The sequence below is a fragment of the Rhincodon typus genome, chromosome 48 (assembly GCF_021869965.1).
Source record: "Rhincodon typus isolate 14 chromosome 48, sRhiTyp1.1, whole genome shotgun sequence".
NCBI classification, from domain to species: domain Eukaryota; kingdom Metazoa; phylum Chordata; class Chondrichthyes; order Orectolobiformes; family Rhincodontidae; genus Rhincodon; species Rhincodon typus.
Genome location: NC_063379.1, coordinates 2,308,270 through 2,325,878, shown reverse-complemented (window position 1 = coordinate 2,325,878; position 17,609 = coordinate 2,308,270). Strand labels below are relative to the sequence as shown.

General features: G+C 45.5%; 1 protein-coding gene across 2 annotated transcripts in view; it reads left to right on the top strand.

Moving 5' to 3' along the window:
- Window positions 1–17,609, top strand: part of LOC109925008 (SWI/SNF-related matrix-associated actin-dependent regulator of chromatin subfamily B member 1-like) — a 77,584-nt gene that overhangs the window by 54,300 nt on the left and 5,675 nt on the right. For both annotated transcript variants that reach the window (XM_020524987.2, XM_048620876.1), the window contains exons 5-6: window positions 13,796–13,923; window positions 14,918–15,084. In XM_020524987.2, the coding sequence (XP_020380576.2) occupies window positions 13,796–13,923; window positions 14,918–15,084 (295 nt within the window). The remainder of the gene's footprint in view (window positions 1–13,795; window positions 13,924–14,917; window positions 15,085–17,609) is intronic.

Sequence of the window (17,609 nt, the reverse complement as noted above, 5' to 3'; positions counted from 1 at the left end):
GGAGCGGGCACTGTCAGAGGGTCAGTGCTGAGGGAGTGGGCACTGTCGGAGGGTCAGTGCTGAGGGAGCGCCGCACTGTCGGAGGGTCAGTGCTGAGGGAGTGAGCACTGTCGGAGGGTCAGTGCTGAGGGAGCGGGCACTGTCGGAGGGTCAGTGCTGAGGGAGCGCTGCACTGTCGGAGGGTCAGTGCTGAGGGAGTGGTCACTGTCGGAGGGTCAGTGCTGAGGGACCACTGCACCATCTCTATTGAGACTGACTTCCAGAAAATAAACCATGTTGCCCAATGCATTATTCTTGACGGAAAAACGATAAAGAATAGTGTGTCCTGGAGTCTATTTGGTCTGATGTTCTGAAAGTGTCAACACAAGTCGATAAAGTGTTGAAGAAGGCTCACGTTGTGCTTACCTTCATCAGTCAGAACATTTAGTATAAACGTTGGCAAGTCATGTTATAGGTTATAAAACTTTAGTTCAGCCACATTTGGAGTATTGTGTGTAGCTCTGGTCACCACACCACAGGAAGGATGTGGAGACTTTGGAGAGGGTGAAAAAGACATTTACCAGGATGTTGCCTGGATTGGGGTGTATTAGATATTGGGAGATGCGTATTGTGAGATGTTGGCCAAACTTGGATTGTTTTCACTCGAGTGTCAGAGGCTGAGGGATGACCTGATAGACAGATATAAAATTATGAGAGGCACTGGTTAGGCAGGATAGTCAAGGACTGTTTCCCAGTGTGGAAATGCCAAATGCTAAGGGCTATAGGTTTAAGGTGAAATGGGGAAAGTTTAAAGGAGATGTAGGAGGTAATTGTTTAACATAGGGGATGATAGGTGTCTGGTATGTGCTGCCAGAGGAGGTGGTGGAAGCAGATATGATAGCAACATTGAAGAAGCGCTTAGACAGACATGTGAACAGTCAGGGTGTAGAGGAATACGGACCATGTGCAGGCAAGTATGGTGGCTCAGTGGTTAGCACTGCTGCATCACAGCTCCAGGGACCCAGGTTCGATTCCACCCTTGGGTGACTGTCTATGTGGAGTTTGCACATTCTCCCCATGTCTGCGTGGGTTTCCTCTGGGTGCTTCGGTTTCCTCCCACAGTTCAAAGATGTGCAGGTTAGGTGGATTGGCCGTGCTAAATTGTCCCATAATGTTCAGAGATTAGGTGGGTTATAAGGGGATGAGGTGGGATTCTCTGAGTGTCGGTGTGAACTTGATGGGCCGAAGGGCTTGTTTCCACACTGTAGGGATTCTGTGATCTATGATGAAGTAGGATTGATTTAGAATGGCATCATGGTCAGCACAGCCATGGTGGGCTATTCCTGTGCTATACTGTTCTATATAGTCAACTCACTGATCATGCACAGATTTCTCTGAAGTCTTGCAGACATGGCTTGCTTGAGAAATACAATCTTGAGGTGTTCTTTCAATTTTTCTTTCAAAAGAACAGGTCGGTTTTCTACTGATTTGCTTAAAGGTTTTCAGAAATTTGAGAGATTAACTGGGCAGTTTATTCCTAGCAAGCTTTCTTCCAACTCTGCTTATTCTTAGCAGGCTTTCCTCTAACAGATCCAGACAAGACAGGAGCCTCTCCAAGGGAGTCACTGTTCAATATAGCCTTAGCAGTATCTGGAGCAAACCAGAAACCTTGTTACAAAATCTCTAATGTCCACCGCAAACTTTCGGTGATCTCTTTTAAAATAAATCATTTATAAATGAAGATTTGCAGTGTTTAAAACTTGAATTAAATTCCTCTTTCCACAGCTCTTTAAAGTGTAAGTCCTGCTTATAAAATTGAATAGAAATCGTCTTTGGAAAGGGCTCCATCTTTGGAAAAATGAAATGCTAATTTGAGCTTTGTTTCAATGTAAAGTTTGGAGAAAACAAAAATATTGTAAAAATTAAGATGCATTCACACTAATTTTTGTTCGCTCTTTTACTGTAACCTGCCGCATTATCTCTGATACCCCCTTAGACAAATCAAACAAAGTCACATTCATGACCAACCATTGGTCATCAGCTTGTTTGTCCCTGCAATATGAACAATGCTTAAAAGATAAAGCTAAAATAGTAAACTTCATTGGAACAATTTGGCAGTTTAGTTTATTTAGTATCTACCCATGTCTCTATGTAGCTGAGATGGACATATATTTCAAAATGTTTAAGGGTGAATTGCAATCCCAGGGTTTCTGTTTTGTATTAATTCCTTCTTCTAGAAAGTATCCTATAGGCTTCTCTATGCCTGATCCATCTTCTTGTAACAGAACTACACCTACGGTTTATATCAGTTGTTACCTTGAAGGTTGAGTGAAGCCAACACTGCTTTGTTGATCAAAATAGCTTTCAACTTCTCAAAAGATGTCTTGCACTCCCCTGATCAAGGTATCTTTGGAGCAAATCCATTCATCTCCAAACTCTCATTATATTCATGTTGTCTGTGGGGGCAGGGAACTCCACTCATCCTTGTGCCTTTATTGTTCTTGACATCATTTGTCCTTGTCCTTACATATGTCAGGACATGTTATTCACCTCTTTACAAATTCACTTTAGGTAAGGTTTATCACCAAATCAGCCAATTGTTCCAGATGGTTCTTCCCAGTACATCATTGAGCTAAACTGCACAATTGGGAACACCGGCTACCACTTGGTTCATCAGTCTCTGGAAATTTGCTGAAGCACTTTTTAGCTTGAATGGCGTCGTTTGGCATTGGAAAGGATCGTCTGGTGTGACAAAGACTGATGCCTCTCTAGCTCCACTTGTTAAAGGAACTTGATAACGTTCTTATAATAAATCCATTCTGGTAAAAAAAAATCTGGCACTTCCAATACAATCTTCCAATTAAGGAATTGGGGAGAATTGTGCCTTTATGACTGCATTGACCTTCTTGCTGTGACTAGGTTCAACCCAGCAGGATTGGATGTCTGTTGATACCTGGGCCTGTGTGTCTGCACATCAGTGATAAGGATGCTGTTTTACAGGAGAGGACTCTGCTCCGTGCATGACTCATGTTGAACCACCCTGGTTTGTCCCCGACAGCGTCCTTTAGATTCAGTGAGTAACCTCATTAGGTCCTCTCATTCTTCTGCTTCTAAGTATGTGAAAACATGGCTGTCAGTGTTTGCTAATAGGATAGCAGGTGGTTTTGTTTTGGAATTGTCTCCTCCTGCCTCATCCCTTTCATCCTCTCCTGTCACAGAACCTCAGAATTGTTAGGGTCCTGAAAAAGGCCCTTCAGTCCATCGTGCCTGCACCAGCTCTTCAAATGAGCACCATCGCCTAGTGTTAACCTTCTGCTTTCTCCCCGTACCCTTCCGCGTTAATATTATCCAAATAACCGTACGATGTCCTCATGAACCTGCCTCCGCCACATTTCCAGGCAGTGCATTCCACACCCTAACTACTCACTGAGGAATTAAGTTTTCCTTATTTCATTTGCAGGTCACAGCCCTCTTGATCTTATTCCTTTTGTGCATAGGATTACCGTCTTAGACTGATGGAGCATAAGATATAGGAGCAAAATTAGGCCAAGTCTGCCCCGCCATTCCATCATGGCTGATAGGTTTCTGAGCTCCATTTTCCTGCCTTCTGACTGTAGCCCGTGATCCTCTTACTCATCAAGAACCTATCTATCCCTGTCTTAAAATATGTAGCGATTGGAATGAGATCAGCCAGCTGGACCTCATAAATATGAGTTCCCTGATTGGGGCTGTTAATATGGTCCATTCAGGGACCCCTGGCTAACATATTAAAAAGAGAGTGTCAGAGATGCTGACACTCTTGTACCTGACTCAGAATGAGGCAGTACTAAAGTCAAGGCATGTTCACATGTAAATGAAAGGTGACTTGGTGACGGATACCACCCTCTAGGGAGTTATGACTTGGCCCCCATAGCCTTTCTGTGACAATGAGTTCCACAGATTCACCACCCTCTGGTTGAACAAATACCCCCTCATCTCCATTCTAAAGGGTCGTCCCTTCACTCTGGGTCCTACTAGTCGAAACATCTTCTCCACCTCCACTCTATCCAGGCCTCTGAGTATGCTGTAAGGTTCAATGAGATTCCACCAAACCCCACCCCCCCAACCTCATCCTTCTCAACTCCATCGAGTACAGACCCAGAGTCCTCACCTGCGCCTCATATGACATGCCCTTCATCCCCAGGATCATTCTTGTAAACCTCCTTTGTACTCCCTCCAAGGCTTTAGATAAAGGGCCTCAAAAAACTCACAATATTCCAAATACAGAGACTTATACGGCTTCAGCAGTACACCTCTGCTCTTATATTCTAGCCTGCTTGGAATGAATTGGCAACGTTGTATTTGCCTTCGTAACTGCCAACTGAGCCTGCATGATAACCTTAAGAGAATCCTCAGCTGGGATTTCTAAGTCCCTTTGTGTTTCAGATTTCTGAAGCCTTTCCCTGTTTAGAAAATATTCTATACCTCTCTTCTTCCAAAGAACATGATCTCTCACTTTCGCACATTTACTCCATCTTTGAACACTCCCATAGCCTGTCCAACTTCTTTTGCAGCCTCCCTGCCTTCTCAACACTATCTGTTCCTCCACTTCCTTACTACCTGAAGACCTGTATTTGCTTATCCACCTCCTGACATTGATAGTACTTCAGTATGTTGATGTGACGTGGCCAATTATCTTTCTTACAAAAAGGGGTGTCAGTCAGATAATTTAATTTAACAATCCTTAGGCCCATCTGTATGGGCCACTGAACAGTGCTATCAACAGTCGATCTTGTAAAGGCGATCATATTAAGATCTCATCCCCAAAAGAAAACGTTTACATTTGGACACCAGCTCGTAATAATCATTCATTTCTCCTGTCTGTTTTGCTGTTACAACTTTCTGGTTTCCAGTGTGAGTTCTTACTCATGGAGAAGTGATTGTTAATTTTGTCTGAGAGAATTATTTCTGTAAAGGTCTCATACATAGTCTTTTGCCATTAAAGCCTGCAACCAAAGGTCAAAGTTATTTTGCTTGACTTCTGTGTATCCGCCCAGGCTGCTTCCAGATATTCCAAAGTTTCCGCTAGTAAGCCTCCAGAACCAATTTGTGTGCCTTGAGCTTAGCGTTCTTTTCACCTAACAATCTATGGAAGCTTCCTTGGAAACTTGGAGCCCTGAGCTCTTCATATCATCCAGCTTTTCTCTGAAGTTCTGGCATGTCTGGTCAAACTGCTAATCACACACAGTTGTCACTGAAGGCTTGCGGACGCAGCTTCTCAAGAAAGACAATCTCGAGATGTTCCTTCACTCAGTCTTTCGAAAGAACAAATAGTTTTCATTCTGTACCGATGGAGAGGGTTTTCTGTTCCAAAATGTGAGCTTTTTCTTAGCAGGCTTCCCTCCAACTGAACCGGATAAAACAAGAACTTTTAAAACAAAGTCTGTAGCATAGCAGCAGTAGTCATCAGTGATTTCTCGGAAGCCTTGAGCGGTAAGCTGCAATGAACTTTCAACAACCTATTAATGAAATCACACAAGTATGTCTACAAAATTTGAAATATTTATTTTCTCTACAGTCCTTCAAAACCTAAAATCAATACCACCAGCAATATTAAATATATAAATTAAATATAAATATAAATATAAAGAAAATCTGAAGAAGGGTCCCAACCCAAAACATCAGCTTTCCTGCTCCTCTGATGCTGCCTGGCCTACTGTGTTCCTCCAGCTCCATACTGTGTTATCTGACTCCAGCATGGGAACCCTGCAGCCCGATGGTATCAATGTGTACTTCACAAGCTTCAAAATCTCCCCTCTCCCGACCGCATCCCAAAACCGGCCCAACTTGTCCCCACCTCCCTAACCTGTCTGTGCTCCCACCTATCCCCTCCTCCCACCTCAAGCCCCACCCCCATCTCCTACCTACCAGCCTCATCCCGCCCCCTTGACCTGTCCGTCCTCCCTGGACTGACCTACTCCCTCCTTAACTCCCCACTTACACTCACCTTTACTGGCTCCAACACCGCCTCTTTGACCTGTCTGTCTCCTCTCCACCTATCTTCTCCTCTATCCATCTTCTATCTGCCTCCCCTCTTTCCCTATTTATTTCAGAACCCCCTTCCCCTCCCCCATTTCTGAAGAAGGATCCAGACCTGAAACATCAGCCTTCCTGCTCCTCTGATGCTGCTTGGCCTGCTGTGTTCATCCAGCTCTATACCTTGTTATACCATAATTCAGTGCTGTCATTGACTCCTGCGTCGTCAAGATAACTTCAAAGATACTCTGTTATTCTTTTATCCATTCAAATTTCTTGTCTTTCTTTAGCAAACTTGTCAAAGGAGTTGCTATAGTGTTGAAACGCTGGATGAATTTTGGATGAAATCCACTCATGCTCCCGTAGCTGGTCATTTTAACACAGCATCTTTCTCGCGTGCCCACTTGTCTCTCCTCGGCATGCTCCAGCGAATTAAACTTGAGGAGCAACATCTCATTTTCAAACTTGGCAGTTTACAACCTTCAGGGTTCAATAATGAGCTCAACATCTTCAAACTGCGAACCTATTCCTTCCTTTTCATTTTACCTATGCTTTTTACATTCTCTGTCACCCTCTCTCCCCTTCTCCCACCCCAGTGGGACTGTCTGTTCTTTCCAGTCTGGCAGTTAGACATTCTGTTGTTCTGCCGTTCTCACATTCCTATCACTTAACCTGAACTATCAACATCCTTTCTCTCCCATCAACCACCTCTCCCCCAATTATTGCATAAATGCTGCCCCTCCAGACTTCACTTCAGCTCTGATGAAGAGTCATTTAGATTCGAAACGTTAGCTTGCTCTCTCTCCATTGATGCCGTCTGACCTGCTGTGATCTCCAGCATTTGTTGTTTTCAAATCAGCTTCCAGCACCTGCAGTAATTTTCTCCCACCTATGCTGCAAAATTTATTGTTTTAATCTAAGGAACAGGATAGGCCATTCAGCTCATCGAGCCTATCCCCACCATTCAATACAATCACAGCTTTGATTGAACACTTCAACGCCGTTTACCTACCCCATTTTCATAACCGTATAGCCCACTAGCAATTGGAAATCTACCAATCTCTCCCTTAAACGCACTCAAGCACCGAGCCTCCACAGCTCTCTGTGGGAGAGAACTCCAAAGGTTCTCCAGCCTCTGAGTGAAAAAAGGAAATTGCTGCTCATCTTGAACTTAAGGGGCACCTCTTCTATTTTTAAATTGTGCCTACGGGTCGAGACTCCCCAACCTGCAGCATCTCAGTTTCTTTTACCTCCCTCACTCGTTGGAGGCCAATACTTTTGAGCCTGCAGGTCGTTGCCCAAGATAGAATTCATTCCTTCTGCAGAGGCTTGTTTCATCACTCATACTTCATCATTTTTCGTTTACTAAGTCACTCCTCAGTCTAAAGCTATGTAATAGGACTGGCTTGTGTCGTTTGTGTACAGCTCCAATTAACATTTCTTTTCCTTCATTAACCACGCTGAAAGGTGACTTGTATCATCAACATCAGCAGCTGTCCTTCTCCACTGTCTCGCAATATCTTTAATCGGTTTGCTTCCTTGATTAGAAGGATAAGGAAGTATCTCTCTCTTTGAAATAAAATATTCTGAACCTCCAGTGCCCTGATGGATGAAGGAATTGAATGCCGTATCTCCAAATTTGCAGATGGCACTAAGCTGGGTGTCAATGTGTGCTGTGGGGAGGATGTTAAGAGGCTGCAGTGTGACTTAGACGATTGGCTGAGTGGGCAAATACTTGGAAAATGCAATATAATGTGGATAAATGTGAGGCCATCCGCTTTGGTCACAAACAAAAAGGAGAACAGTTCTGAAGAAGGGTCACCGGATCCGAAACGTTAACTCTGTTTTCTCCTTCTCCTTCTCCTTCTGTTTTCTGCCAGAGCTGCTGAGCTTTTCCAGCAACTTTGTTTTTGAAGCTAATAACATGCTCTCTTTCATAGCGAGAGGGTTTGAGTATCGGAGTAAGGATGTCTTGCTGCAGCTTTACAGGGCCTTGGTGAGGCCACACCTTGAGTATTACGTGTAGTTTTGGTCTCCTCGTCTGAGCAAGGACGTTCTTGCTGTTGAGGGAGTCCGGAGAAGATCCACCAGACTGATTCCTGGGATGGCAGGACTGACATATGAGGAAAGACTGGATCGACCGGGCTTGTACTCGCTGGAATTTAGAAGAATGAGGGGGGATCTTATATAAAATCCTGGTGTGACTGGACAGGCTAGATATAGGAAGAATGTTCCCAAAGTTGGGGAAGTCCAAAACTAGGGGTCACAGTCTAAGAATAAGGGGTGAGTCACTCAGGACTGAGATGAGGAAGAATTTCTTCACTCAGAGAGTTGTGAACTTGTGGAATTGTCTCCCACAGAAAGCTGTTGGGGCCAGTTCATTAGATACATTCAAGAGGGAGGTGGACATGGCCCTTGCGGCTAAAGGAATCGAGGGGTATGGGGAGAGGACGAGAATGGGATACTGAGATTGCATGACCAGCCATGATCATATTGAATGGTGTCGCAGGCTCGAAGGGCTGAATGGCCTACTCCTGCTCCAATTTTCTATGATTCTCTTTGGTAATAATGAAGGAAGAAGTTTTTTGACAGCCCTGAGTCCTCTAGTAAGTTCTGCGTCTACACACTCCATGTGTACCTATAATACCCAAGCCTGTGCCTGATATCATAGATATCTACCAAGACTGTACCTCTGATCTTTCATAATTGACACACGTCTGAGTAAATTTTAAGGATTACTGGAATACTGTTTCAGAATTCTTCTATAATCACAATATCTCACACATCTTCAGTTTTGTTCTTTACTCTAACTTCACTGATCCTGTAGCTTTTCCTTATCATTTGCAAGTATCTGATAAGGTCTCTTGCTTAAAGTCCTAAATCTTAAATGATAATCTTCAAGACCAAGCATTAAGTATATTCCTTCATGATAAACAGCTGCAACACATTTACAGCTCTCCCTATCAGAACTCTCTGTAACATCAAGATCCAGGCGTCTCTTGGTCATTGAAACTTCACAGCTACCTTTTTTTTAATGCAACCATCATAATCAAAGACCCCTCCCACCCCAGTTATGATTTCTTCTACCCTCTTCCATGGAGTAGAAAATATAGAAGTTTGTATGCACATACGAACATATTCAAGAACAGCTTCTTCCCCACTGCTATGAGACTTCTGAACGGATCGCTCAAATTTTGAATTTAATGTTGATCTCGCGCTCTGTGCATCCTCTCTGCAGCCGTAACATTGTGTTCCTCGCTCTGATCTATTACCCTAATGCACTTTGTATGGTACTGCACGCAAAACAAAACTTTTCAGTGTACCTAGGTACACGTGACAATAATAAATCGAATCAAATCAAATCAAAGCTGAGGTAAAATATCTTCCAGCTCCATCCTCTGTAAATTTAGACACGGAACACGGCTTCTTAGTTAAAACTAAACCCTCATGGAATCAGAATCATCTTCAAAGTTATAACCTCTTCTTTCTTTACTCAAAGCAAAGTTATGTTATCACTCCTGAGATTTCTCCCACTCATCCTCACTTCCTCTGTTTCCACCCACAATGCACAGGCTGTCCTCCACGTGCCTCAGTGTCTTCCTGTTATGCCCAACTCTGAGCCCACTCATTCTTCACTGTGTACCACCCCACCCCACCTCACCCCACCTCACCCCACCCCACCCCACCCCTACAGTACACCAGGTCTTAGAATCATAGAATCCCTACAGTGTGGAAGCAGGCCATTCAACTCATCGAGTCCACACTGACCTGCCAAAGAGCATCCCACCCAGACCCACCCCCATGACCCTGCATTTTCAATATCTAACCCATCTAGCCTGCACATCCCTGAACGCTATGGGTAATTTAGCACGGCCAATCCACCTAACCTTTACATCTTTGGACTGTGGGAGGAAACCCACGCAGACACAGGGAGAACACGCAAACTCCACACAGACAGTCACCCAAAGATGGAATCGAACCCGGGCCCATGGCGCTGTGAGGCAGCAGTGCTGACCACTGAGCCACCGTGTTTCCCCAATTTGGGTGGCATGGTGGCTCGGTGGTTAGCACCACTGCCTCAGTGCCAGGGACACGGGTTCAATTCCACCCTCAGGTGACTGTCTGTGTGGAGTTTGCACATTCTCCCCATGTCTGCATGGGTTTCCTCCAGGTGCTCTGGTTTCCTCCCACGGTCCAAAGATGTGTACGGTAGGTGAGTTGGCCGTGCTAAATTGCCCGTAGTGTTCAGGGATGTGTAAATTAGGTAGATTATAGTGGGGTGAGTCTGGATGGGATGCTTTGATGTTCGGTGTGGACTTGTTAGGCCAAAGGGCCTGTTTCCACACTGTAGGGATTCTATGATTCTAAATATGGAATCACCCTTCCCTTATATTTCCTCCACCTCCACTGTCTCCTTTTTCTCCCCACTCTGCACCACTCGCCCCTCACTCTTCTTCCTCCCATAATCACCCACTGTAGGCAGACTCATCCCCACACTCCACCCCAAGTGGCAGAGTGTTCTGGTGCTGCCACATAATGGTCAGCGAGTGGGTGAGATGGCGATTGGCAGGAGGGTTAGTTTTGAGTTTGCAGACGGTCACTGGAGTGTGACATACAGGGAAGGGATGAGCTGTGAAGGGGAAAGATACGGATGACGTGCGCAAAGGTAACTTGTGTGACAAAAGTTCTCTGCTGTTGTCAAGATGGAGAAGCTGTGAATTGGGGCATCTTAGTTATGTTAAGAATGTAATAACTCGGAGGAGGAGTAGACCATTCAGCCCTTTCAGTCTGCTCTGCCATTCAATATGGCCATGGCTGACCTCATTTCAGTCTCAAGAGCAAGCTCAATGGGTAATATGTTTCCCTGAGGTTGTTGACTTGCTCACCGACCTGGCTTGTTCTCGTTCAGACGTTTCATCACCATGCTAGGTGACATCATCAGTGGAGCCTCCGATGAAGCGTTGTTGTTTTTCTCCACTTGGAAGTTGTACTGTCTGGTGCGTTTTTGTGAGTAGGGTCATTTCTGGTTTTGATCTATATGGGTTTGTATATGGGGTCCAATTCTACATGTCTGTTGATTGTATTACGGGTGGAGAACCATGCCTCTAGGAATTCCCGAACGTGTCTATGTATGGCTTGGGCTACTATGGTTACTTTGTCCCAGTTAAATTGATGGTCTTCATTGTCCGAGTGTACTGGTATTAAGAAAAGTTCATTGTGCCGTTTTGCTGCTAGCTGATGTTCGTGTATTTTGATAGCTAGTTTCCTTCCTGTCTGTTCGATATAATGCTTGTGGTAGTCGTTGCATCCTCACAAGGATTAAAGACCCCATTCCCACAACATGCAGAACTGACGTGGTTTACAAAATACCGTGAAACGACTGCCACAAACATGACATCGGACAGACAGGAAGGAAACTAGCCATCAGAATACACGAACATCAGCTAGCAGCAAAATGACACAACGGACTTTCCCTAATATAAGTACATTCGGACAATGAAGACCATCAGTTTAACTGGGACAATGTAACTATAACCCAAGCCAAACATAGAAATGCACGGGAATTCCTAGAGGCATGGTTCTCTGCCCATAATGCAATTGACAAACATTGAGAATTGGACCCCATATACAAACCCACACAGATCAAAACCGGAAATGACACTATTCAACACAACGCACCAGACAGTATAAATTCCAAGTGGAGTAGAATAACATCGCTTCATCGGCTGCACTGATGATGTTACCGAGCATGGGTGACGAAACGTCTGAACAAGAACAAGCCAGCTCAGCGAGCAAGTCAACAACCTCACAAGAAAACCCGAGCTACAAATCTTTGCTAAAACCTTAAATATGTTTCTCTGTCTGTATTTATCACATTCTCCTACTCTGTATCCTTCAGTCTGATCTCCCACTGTGGCTATGCCTATCTGTTGCTGGCTGTTTTTCTTGTACTGAATCCCTCTTTCTGCCTCCGACTCTCTCTATATCCCCCTCTCTGTATCATCTCTCTCTCTCGCTCTTGCTCCCCCATCTCCACCCACCCATCTCCAACTTCTCTCTCTGTGCCCACCCTCTTTCTGGCTCCCCCTCCCTCTGTCTGTTGCACTCCCTATCTCACACATCTGTCTCCCTGTCTCTCTCCCTACCTTTCCACACCACACTCACTCTCACTGTCTCTCTGAACTCCCCTGTCCTCTCTCCCCTCCCTCTCTCCATTACCTCACCTGGAGAGGCGTTAATCAAGCGAGAGGCTGCTTTGTCCTGAATGGTGTCGAGCTTCTTGAGTGTTGTTGGAGCTGCCCCCATCCAGGGCAAGTGGGGAATATTCCATCACCCTCCTGACTAATGTGGACAGGCTTTGGGGAGTCAGGACGTGAGTTATTTGCTGCAGTATTCCTAGACTCTGACCTGCTCTGGTAGCCACTGTACTTATGTGGCCAGTCCAGTTCAGTTTCTGATAAATGCAAAATCCTTGGATATTGATCGTAATTCAGTGATTATAATGCTGTTGAATGTCAAGGGATGGTGGTTAGAGTCTGTCTCATTGGAGATGGTCATCGCCTGGCATTTGTGTGGCATGATCATTACTCTCCACATGTCACCTCAAGCTTGGATGTTGCCCAGGTCTTGTTGCACTTGGACATGGACTGCTCTAGTATCAGCATACAGCCATAGAGCAGTACAGCATGGAAACAAACTCTTCAGTCCAACACGTCCATGCCAACCAGATATCCTAAACTGGCCTAGTCCCATTTGCCAGCATTTTGGCCCATATCCCTCTGAACCCTTTCTATTCATGTAGCCATCCAGATGCCTTTTAAATGTCATAATTGTACCAGCCTCCACCACTTCCTCTGGCAGCTTGTTGCAAACACGCACCACCCTGTGCGTGAAAAAGTTGTCCCTCAGGTCCCTTTTATATCTTACCCCTCTCACCTTAAACTTGTGCCGGATAGTTTTGACTCCCCTACCCTGGAGAAAACACCTTGGCCAATTACCTATCCATGCCCCTCATGATTTTATAAACCTGTATAAAATCACCCCTCAGCCTCTGACATTCCAGGAAAGAAAAGCCCCAGTAGCAAATCGTGCTGAATATTGTGCAATTATCAGTGAACATCCTCATTTCTGATTTTATGATGAAGCAGCTGAAGATGGTTGGGCCAAGGACACTACCCTGAGGAACTCCTGCAGAGATGTCCTGGACCTGAGATGACTGACCTCCAACAACCACAAACATCTTCCTTTCTGCAGTATATGACTAATCAGCAGAGTCTGACCCCCTGATTTTCAGTTTTATTTGGGTGCCTTGGTACCACATTCATGCAAGGACAGTCTCCTCCCTCTGTCTCTGTCTCGCTCTCTGTCTCTCACCCTTTGCTTCTGTCTCCTCTCCCTCTCCCTATTACTCTCTGTCTTTCTCTCTCTCTCTGTTTGCTCCTCCCTCTCTCTCTCTCTCTCTCTGTCTCCCTCTTTTTTTCTCTTTCTGCCTTTCCCCACCTTTCTCTTCCTCTTTCCTCTCCCACTCTCTCTCTTTCTTTCTCTCTCCCTCCCTCTCTCTCCCTCCCTTTCTCTGTCTCTCACCTTCTCTCTCTCTCCCTCCGTCTCTCACCCTCTCTCTCTCTCCCTGTCTCCTGCCCTCTCTTTCTCTCTGTCTCTTGCCCACTCTGTCTCTCTCGAACCCTCTCTCTCTCTGCCTCCCACCTCCCCACTTCTCTGTCTCCCCTCTATTTCCATGCATCTACCTCTCTGCCTGACTCTCTGTCTCATACTCTCCCTTTCTCAATTCCGCTTCCTGCAGTTTCGATGACCACGATCCCGCAGTTATCCACGAGAATGCCGCCCAGCCTGAGCTCCTGGTGCCTATCCGGTTGGACATGGAGATTGATGGACAAAAACTGCGAGACACCTTCACCTGGAACATGAACGGTAATGGGAACACAGCAGTGACCATGGGAAAACCAGCCCCTAGCTCTGCAAGGCCAGCGCGGGGTGGGGCATTCACATTCTATTGCCCACTGTCGATTGTGACCCCCGGGGAACCGGGAGCAGTGAGCAAATATTTCCAATCGTTCGGCAACAGAGTAAAGATGGATAAACAAATTCAGGGGGCTCAAGGAGCAAGTCAGGAGCATCAACGCATGTTTTGAGGTATTTATATCGACAGGTCAGGCAGAAGATACACTCAAAAGTAACAGAACTAAACACACATGCAACCTGGATCATTAGTCTGGTAACATAACCCTTCACTACTGTACCTGGGATTATTAATCCAATAACATTACCCAACACTACTCTACCCTGGATTATTAATCCAGTAATTTTACCTTACACTACTGTAGTCTGCATTATTATTCAAGTAACATAGCCTGCACTGCTGTTTGCTGGATTATTAATCCAGTAACACTACCCTACACTACTGTACCTGGGATTAGTAATCCAGTAACATTACCCTACATTACTGTACCTGGGATTATTAATCCAGTAATATAACGCTTCATTACTTTACCCAGGATTATTAATCCAGTAACGTTACCCTACATTACTGTACCCGGGATTATTAATCCAGTAATATAACCCTTCATTACCGTACCTGGGATTATTAATCCAGTAATTTTACCCTACATTACTGTGCTCTGCATTATTATTCAAGTAACATAGCCTACACTACTGTACCTTGGATTATAATTCCAGTAAAATAAACTCAGGAACCTGGGGATAGCGTCCCTCACTTCCAGGGCTATTTGTGAGTTTGTATTCACCCCAGTCCCACATTGAGAGGAATTTCCTCCTGCAAGAATGTTGTGGGATCCTTGGTGTCCAGCAGTTTCGTGCTTCCAGGTGTCGGTTGCCCTCCACCTACCTACTTCCCCAACCCCTTCAACTTTGACAGGCTCTTGTTCCCACTCTTTGTCCTCGGCAGAGAAGCTGATATCGCCCGAGATGTTCGCTGAGATCCTGTGCGATGACCTGGATTTGAACCCGCTGAACTTTGTACCGGCTGTGGCCTCGGCCATTCGGCAGCAGGTGGAATCCTACCCCATGGACAGCATCCTGGAGGACCAGACCGACCAGCGAGTCATCATCAAGGCAAGTTGCAGGCCGCTATTCCACCTCCTGCACCTTGTTACAACCAGATTTAACATTTCCACGTCCGTCCTGTAGTTCCTTTCTATTCATTGACTCCCTGGGACAGATGACTTGACCCAGGGATTTTAGAACGTACGACTCTGGTTTGGGGTCCAAAATTCGCTCGTCACCAGACTCTTGAGTCAGGACAGATTTGAGACCATCCTCCCTTTGGTTTCTTGAACGTGTAGCCTTTCAAGAATGCTTGAGACTAAAAGCTGCAGATTCAGTTCTTGTCACCATTTTCAAACATTTCTGCATCTGCTTCAGTGACTCTATTTACATTTTAAAATATGAGAGCCAGAATTTGTACACTGAAAATTGTTGTGTAAGCTTGAAGGTGGAACTGTGCACAGTGACTGCAAGACTTATAAGGGGGCTGTGATGGTGCAACTTCCAGTGTGTTACACAGACAGAACTGTGCATGGAGACTCCCAGTGTGATACAGAGACCGGAACTGTACACAGTGACTCCCAGTGAGATATAGAGACCGGAACTGTACACAGTGACTCCCAGTGTGATACAGAGACCAGGATTGTACACAGTGACTCCCAGTGTGATACAGAGACAGGAACTGTACACAGTGACTCCCAGTGTAATACAGAGACCAAGATTGTACACAGTGACTCCCAGTGTGATACAGAGACAGGAACTGTACACAGTGACTCCCAGCGAGATACAGAGACTGGAACTGTACACAGTGACTCCCAGTGTGATACAGAGACTGGAACTGTACACAGTGACTCCCAGTGTGATACAGAAACCAGAAATGGCAAATGGAGTTTAATATAGATAAGTGTGAGACATTGCATTTTGGAAAGTCAAAGGTAGGAGTTTCATGGTGAATGGTAGGGCAACAAGAAGTGTAGAGGAACAGAGGGACCTTGGAGTTCAGGTGCACGTTCTCTGAAAGTGCAGTCACAAGTAGATAGGGCAGTGAAGAAGGTTTTTGGCACATTGGCCTTCATCAGTCAGAGCATTGAGTTTAGAAATTATGTTGCCCTTGTACAGGACATTGTTGAGGCCACACTTGGAATATCGTGTTCAGTTTTGTTCACTTTGCTACAGGAAAGATGCTATTAAACTGGAAAGAGTGCAGAAGAAATTTATAAGGATGTTGCCAGGACTCAAGGCACTGAGTTATAGGGAGAGGTTGGACAAGCTGGGACTTTTTTCTTTCGAGCGTAGGAGACTGAGGGGTGATCTTATAGAAGTGTATAAGATCAAGAGAGGCATGGATAGGGTGAAGGCACTCAGTCTTTTTCCCAGGGTTGGTGAATCGAGAACGAGAGGGTATCAGTTTAAGGTAAGAGGGGAAAGAATACATGGGAACCTGAGGGGCAACTTTTTTTACACAGAAGGTGGTACGCACTTGGAATGAGCTGCTAGCAGAAGTAGTTGAGGCAGGTGCATTAACAACATTTAAAATGCATTTGGATAAATACATTTACAGGAAAGGTTTAGAAGGTAATGGGCCAAGTGCAGGGAAGTGGGTTTAGCAGGGATGGACATTTTGGTCGGCATGGACTAGTTTGGGCTGAAGGCCCAGTCTCCGTGCTGTAGGACACTATGACACTATAACTGTACACAGTGACTCCCAGTGTGATACAGAGACCGGGACTGTACACAGTGACTCCCAGTGTGATACAGACACCAGAACTGTACGCAGTGACTCCCAGTGTGATACAGAGACCGAACTGTACACAGTGACTCCCAGTGTGATACAGAGACCGCAACTGTACACAGTGATTCCCAGTGTGATACAGAGAGACCGGGAACTGTACACAGTGACTCCCAGTGAGATGCAGAGACAGGAACTGTACACAGTGACTCCCAGTGTGATACAGAGACTGGAACTGTACACAGTGACTCCCAGTGTGATACAGAGACAGGAACTGTGCACGGTGACACCCAGTGTGATACAGAGACCGGAACTGTACACGGTGACTCCCAGTGTGATACAGAGACCGGAACTGTACACAGTGACTCCCAGTGTGATGCAGAGACCAGAACTGTACACAGTGACTCCCAGTGTGATACAGCGACCGAGACTGTACACAGTGACTCCCAGTGTGATACAGAGACCGGAACTGTACACAGTGACTCCCAGTGTGATACACAGACTGGAACTGCGCACAGTGACTCCCAGTGTGACACAGACACCAGAACTGTACACAGTGACTCCCAGTGTGATACAGAGACCGGATCTGTACACAGTGACTCCCTGTGCGATACAGAGACCGCGACCTTACACAGTGACTCCTAGTGTGATACAGAGACCCCAACTGTATACAGTGACTCCCAGTGTGATACAGAGACTGGAACTGTACACAGTGACTCCCAGTGTGATACAAAGACAGGAACTGTACAAAGTGACTCCCAGTGTGATACAGAGACCAGGACTGTACACAGTGACTCCCAGTGTGATACAGAGACCGGAACTGTACACAGTGACTCCCAGTGTGATACAGAGACCGGGACTGTAC